The following is a 5,739-nucleotide window of genomic DNA, read 5'->3' on the forward strand; positions in this document are numbered from 1 at the left end:
ACAAAATGGGTTGGCACAGTGGCAGAAGCAGTGGATTCAAATGTAATAACAATTGTAAATATGGTAGAGGACTGGGCAGTGTTTTTTGCATAAGTTCGTTATGTATGATAAACATTCTATTTTGCATAAGTTCGCTATGAGTTGGAACCAAAGCAAAAGCACCTCACAACAACATTGCTGTTGAAAAGATAGCATGAATAAGAGAGAATACAACAACTGCTCCCTTCCCCACAGCAGGTCTTGAACCCCAGCTGGATGAGAGCAGAGACTGTGAATTTTATGAGACTTCATAGTTTTAATCAATCGACTGGACTGGACTTGATAATCTTAAAAACTAGAAAACTTAAAAGACTAGAAAACTTAAGAATCTGCCTGAGGTTTCATGCCAGACTGGGGATAGGGAACAAGCCACAGAGTGAATTTATTGAAGAGGGATGAGAAAGAATAAAATTGCTTTCTGCTCCTTTGCCAGAAAGTTAAGCTTGTTTTATAACCCAGAGGACAGAGTAAAACACCACCCCATGGCATTGCACATAATCAATATTAGCTAATTTAATTATTAACACATAGTAGTAATAAAGTATCCTAGTTTTTACTTTTAGAAGTATTACAACAATAAGAGAGATGTTAGTTAATCTTGACCAGAAAAAAATATTGGGAGCATGGTGGCTCTGTATGATAAACATTGCACTGTGAACGACAAGGTAGGCAGTTCAAGCCTACCAGCCACTCAATGGGAGAAAAAGGAAACTTTCTACTGCAAAGATTCATAACTTTGGAATCCCTATACAGGGTTACTAACAGTAAATAATAGAAATTAAATAAGTAGATAATCAATTAACACAAAGTAAACTCATCCATCAAGTATTTACTGAACACTCCCTCTAGACCAGGCTCAGTACTGGGCACAGGGATTTAACTCTACCTGAGAGTGTTCTTAGCCTACAAGTACATGAATTCTTTAAGTGTGGATACTCTCAGTTTATAGTAGACACCAAGAAGGTGACAGATGTATTACCAAGACTTACTTGCATAACACCATGGCATACAAGGACTCCCCCACATGAATCAGCCAGGCAAGCCAATACCTGTAACAAAAAAGTCAGTCTAGTTTAACATGGTGGTTATTTGCAAATGAAATTTAACACAGAAACCTCACAAAGAAAGGGTTGTAATGAATCAGCCCACTCGGATCCATACAAACACAACTGCCCTCCTCCCATGTCTCCAGCAAGCCTGGAGCTCCCGGGCCCACTTCTCATTTCTGCCAATTTCCTTACCCATTGCGCATGAGGGTCTGATGGTGGTCCACCAAATACTGAGTGAAGGGACCCAGGGGACCGAGGCTCTGATAGGGGATACTCTCAGGCCAGAAGACAGCCCACTGTGAAAGAGAAGCAGAATATCCAGTAGGCCATTGAAAAGATCAGCAAGTTTCTGCTTTGAGAGAAGACTATGAAATAATCCTGATTGTAAGACAATGTACACCCAGGCTAGTAAGCAGCTGCAGACCAAAGAAACTATCATTAAAGACATCAGGACTTCCACTCGTTACTTTCATTTCTTAAAAGCTACTCCATTGGGCGATTTATGGTGATGAAACCACGTGGTAACTGGTCTCAGTGCCAGGGTGCACGGCTATGATTCTTGATGAATTCTACCAAGAATTTTATACAAGTCATTAACCAATTTTAAGAGTTTATGTGTCTGAGGTGGCGTCTTTGCTGCGTAAACTTTGGCTTAACCCAAACCCCTGTGAAATTCAGAATCCCTTTCTCTTTTTTCTCTTCTGTCACAGTCCTGGGTGATGCAGTTTGCAGTTGGCTACTAACCTAAAGGTTGATGGTTAGAATCTACGTACCAGTGCTGTGGAAGAAAGACTTACGGAATGAGTTTAAATAAATAATGATTTATGGAAGCAAAGCAGCCAAGGAAACCCTGTGGGGTGGTCCTATTCTATAGCACATGAATTCGCCATAAGTTGCAACAGACTTGATGATAATATGTTTGTGTTTTGTTTTTGTTGTTGCTGCTCTTCTCTCTCTTCTTTCACTTTTTCTACCCTAAAAAGGAGCTCTGGTAGCGTAGTGGTTACGAATCGGGCTGCGAACCTAAAGGTCAGTGGTTCGAAACTACCAGCTGCTCCGCGGGAGAAAGATGAGGCTTTCTACTCCCGTAAGGATTTATACCCTCGGAAACCCTGTACAGGGTCGCTATGGGTCGGAACCGACTCAACGGCACGTAACAACAACAACAAACTAGGAATGATACATTGTACAGAGTGGAAAAAGAATTGAGATGGTCTGGTTTTGTTTTTTTTATGATAACAGCTTAGTTATCCAAAGTTTTGTAATATTGTCAACTTTTCTTAGGTCTCTATATTGTAACTTCTGTCACTTTAAGCTTCTCTGAGAATAATGAAGTATGAACAATTCCAAAATGTATTGTGCTATTTAGATCGCAACCTAGAGCAGTACTGCCTTTCCCACACTGTTGCACATCCAAAATTTAAATAAAAAATAAAGTATCACTGTATCCTTCCCAGCTATGGGAATGGACAGTGTACTTAGCTCCACAATGTCCCAGTTTGAAGTCCCCCAAGACTATGTATATAATCAAGAACCAATGGTATTGAAGGAAGAAGTCCAAGCATTGGCCAAAAACAAGGTTACAGGAATACCAACTGAGATGTTTCAACAAACAGACGCGACACTGGAAGGGCTTGTCTAGGCCAAGAAATCTGGAAGACAGCTACATGGTCAGCTAACTAGAAGAGGTCCATATTTGTGCCCATTTAAAACAAAGGCGATTCAACAAAATAGGCAAATGAATGAGCAATAACATTAAATATGTTGTTGTTACATGCCGTGGAGTCGGTTCCAACCCATAGCAACCCTATACAGGGTTTCCGAGGCTATAAATCTTTACGGGAGCAGAAAGCCTCATCTTTCTCCCATGGAGCTGCTGGTAGTTTTGAACTGCTGACCTTACAGTTCACAGCCCAATTTGTAACCACTACGCTACCAGAGCTCCTTAAATATACACAAGTAAAATTTTGTAGAGATTATTCAAAAACAGTTGCAGCAGTACATAGACAGGGCAATGCCAGAAATTTAAGCTGGGTTCAGAAATGGATGTGAAACCAGGAACCTCATTGCTGATATCAGAAGGCTATTAGATGAAAGTAGAGAACACCAGAAGATGGTTTCCTGTGTTTCAGTGATTGTTCAGAGGTATTCAACTGTGGGGATTTTAACAGATTATGGATAACATTGAAAAGGATGGGAATTCTAGAACACTTAATTGTGCTTATGTGGAGCCAGTATATAGGCCAACAATATAGCACAACAAGAGATACTGTATGGTTTAAAATCATGAAAGGTGTATATCAGGGCTGTATCCTTGCACCATACTTACTCAACCTGTATGCTTAGCAAATAATTCAAACTGGATTATATGAAAAATGCAGCATCAGGATTGCAGGTGTTTTCATTAACAACCTGCAATATGTGGATGCATATTCATTAACTCAGCAACCTTACTTGCTGACAGCAAAGACCTGAAGTATTTATCGATAAAGAGTACAACATTCTGTATAGATTACACCTCGACATAAAGAAAACAAAATCTCCCCAACTGGACCAATACGCAACATCATGAATAATAAGGAAAATATTGAAGTTGCCAAGGATTTCATTTTACCTGGGTCTACAATCAATGTCCACAGAAGCAGCAGTCAAGAAATCAAATAGCATATTCCATGAGGCAAATCTGTTGCAAACGATCTCTTTAAAGCGTTCAAGAGCAAAACTGTCAGCTTTAGGACTAAGGTATGCCTAAACCTTGAATTTTCAATAGCGTCATATGAATGTGAGGGAGTCCTAATGTGGCACTGTGGGTTAATGCGCTGGATTGCAAAGTTGGTTTGAAACGCAAGGTGGCGGTTCAAGCTCACCAGTCGTTCCTTGGAAACCCTATGGGTCGGAAGCGCGCAACAATATATGAAAGTGAGCGTTGGACAATGAATAACGAAGATCGTAGAAGAATTGATGCATTTGAGTTATGGTGTTACAAAGTATTAAAAGTACCATGGGCTGCCAGAAGAAGATCCAAATCTGTGTTGGAAGAAGTACGGCCAGAGTGCTCCTTCATAGTCAGGATGGGGACACATGTCTCTTCTACTTTGGACATATTGTCAGGAGGGACCAGTCCCTGAAGAAGGGTACCATGCGTGGTAAAGTGGAGGGGTCAGCGAAAAAGAGGAAGCCCCCCAACAAGATGGATTGACACAGTGGCGGCAGCAATGGTGAGAAAAGCACCTAGCGACAACAACCTCGCTTACCAGTTAAATCGTACTCATACTTTAAGTTTAGTTTCATTTTCTAAGCAATCCCAATTCCATCAAACACTGCTTCTAGAAGCCTTACCCCGATCCTACACCATTTTCTCAGTTTGGCTTTCACCTCTGTCGCTCACTTCTGACGGTTAACCGTATTATTAGCGGAGGGACAAGGTTTGAAAAACGGAAATGCTTTAAAGTGGATCCGGCCCTCTGAACCCACCGAACATCCGCGTGCACCAGTAACCTAGGCAACCGTCAGTGCACCCGCGGCGCAGAGACCTGGTCACCCCGCGCCCCTCCGTCTATAGTCCCTGGAGGGCCGGACGCTTGTGCCGCTCTGCCCAATGTCTCACCGTGAAGTATCCCAGTCCCAGAGCCGTGACCAGCGAAGGCAATGGCCTGGCTGTACGGAAGTAGGAGGTAGCAGACCTGGCGGCCTCTGACTTCCCCACCACCATCTTGTCCTGGTTGTGGCGCCGTGGGTTAATACGCTGGACTGCAAAATCGGTTTGAACCTCAAGGTCGGTGGTCCAAGCTCACCAGCCGCTCCTCGGAAACCCTATACAGGGTCGCTATGGGTCGGAACCGACTCGACAGCACTTAAAAGCAATCTTGGTATCTGTTGGGAAGCTGCGCCTGTCTCCAGTTTGGTAAAGGTTGTCTAACCGGTTCCCCAGGTACTCTTGCACCTACTAGAAACCTGCAACCGGAGTCGGGGGTTGAGCCTGATGGAGCTGATTCTGCGCTGGCAAGGGCGCTAGTTCCTCTCACCTGTCGGTAGCCCGTTGGCCCCCTGCAGTTACCCATGGAGAGGCCAGTGACCAGGAACCAGAACTGCCTTGCTCCCGCCTGTCCCCACCGAGGGATCCTCTCCCGGACTGCGCTGCACATCAGGAATTGGGCAGGGGCCTACCCATCCCTGGAGGAATCAGATTCCGGACAGTCGGAGAGCTAGGCTCCTCCTCCACACCAATACGCCGGTCGTGGACTTGTGAAAGGGGCGGGGGACTGAGGAATCCCTCCCTGAATTTCACTTTTCAGGGTCTAAGATAAAAGTAGGATTAGATGGTTGAACTTCAACTCTGTGCCGAACGTTTATGCCTCTATTTCCCTATCTGTAAAATTGTTGTTGTTGTGAAGTGCCATCGAGTCATTTCTGACCCATAGCCGATTATATAGGGTTTCCAAGGTGAGTTTCAACCGCTGTCCTTGCGGGCCATAACATCCTACAGTACCACACCAGTACACCATATTAGCTATTGTTATCGGCGGTTCAAGCTCACCAGCTGCTCCTCGGAAACCCTATACAGGGTCGCTATGGATCGGAACAAACTCGACGGCACTTAACAATGTTGTTAGCGACCCTGTATAGGGTTTCCAAGGAGCGGCTGGTAAGC

The 5,739-nt window shown here is 43.9% G+C and overlaps 1 protein-coding gene across 1 annotated transcript in view; it reads right to left on the bottom strand.

Annotated features, from left to right (window-relative positions):
• LOC102812732 (transmembrane protein 254-like) overlaps nucleotides 1–4,800 on the bottom strand; it is a 13,992-nt gene extending 9,192 nt beyond the window's left edge. The window contains exons 1-3 of the mRNA XM_006837441.1: nucleotides 4,696–4,800; nucleotides 1,281–1,384; nucleotides 1,029–1,088 (exon numbers count right to left, since the gene is read on the bottom strand). Coding sequence (XP_006837504.1) covers nucleotides 1,029–1,088; nucleotides 1,281–1,384; nucleotides 4,696–4,800 — 269 coding nt within the window. The remainder of the gene's footprint in view (nucleotides 1–1,028; nucleotides 1,089–1,280; nucleotides 1,385–4,695) is intronic.
• Nucleotides 4,801–5,739: the final 939 nt, after the last annotated feature.

This window comes from Chrysochloris asiatica, unplaced genomic scaffold, assembly GCF_000296735.1.
Source record: "Chrysochloris asiatica unplaced genomic scaffold, ChrAsi1.0 scaffold00020, whole genome shotgun sequence".
In the NCBI taxonomy this organism is placed as follows: domain Eukaryota; kingdom Metazoa; phylum Chordata; class Mammalia; order Afrosoricida; family Chrysochloridae; genus Chrysochloris; species Chrysochloris asiatica.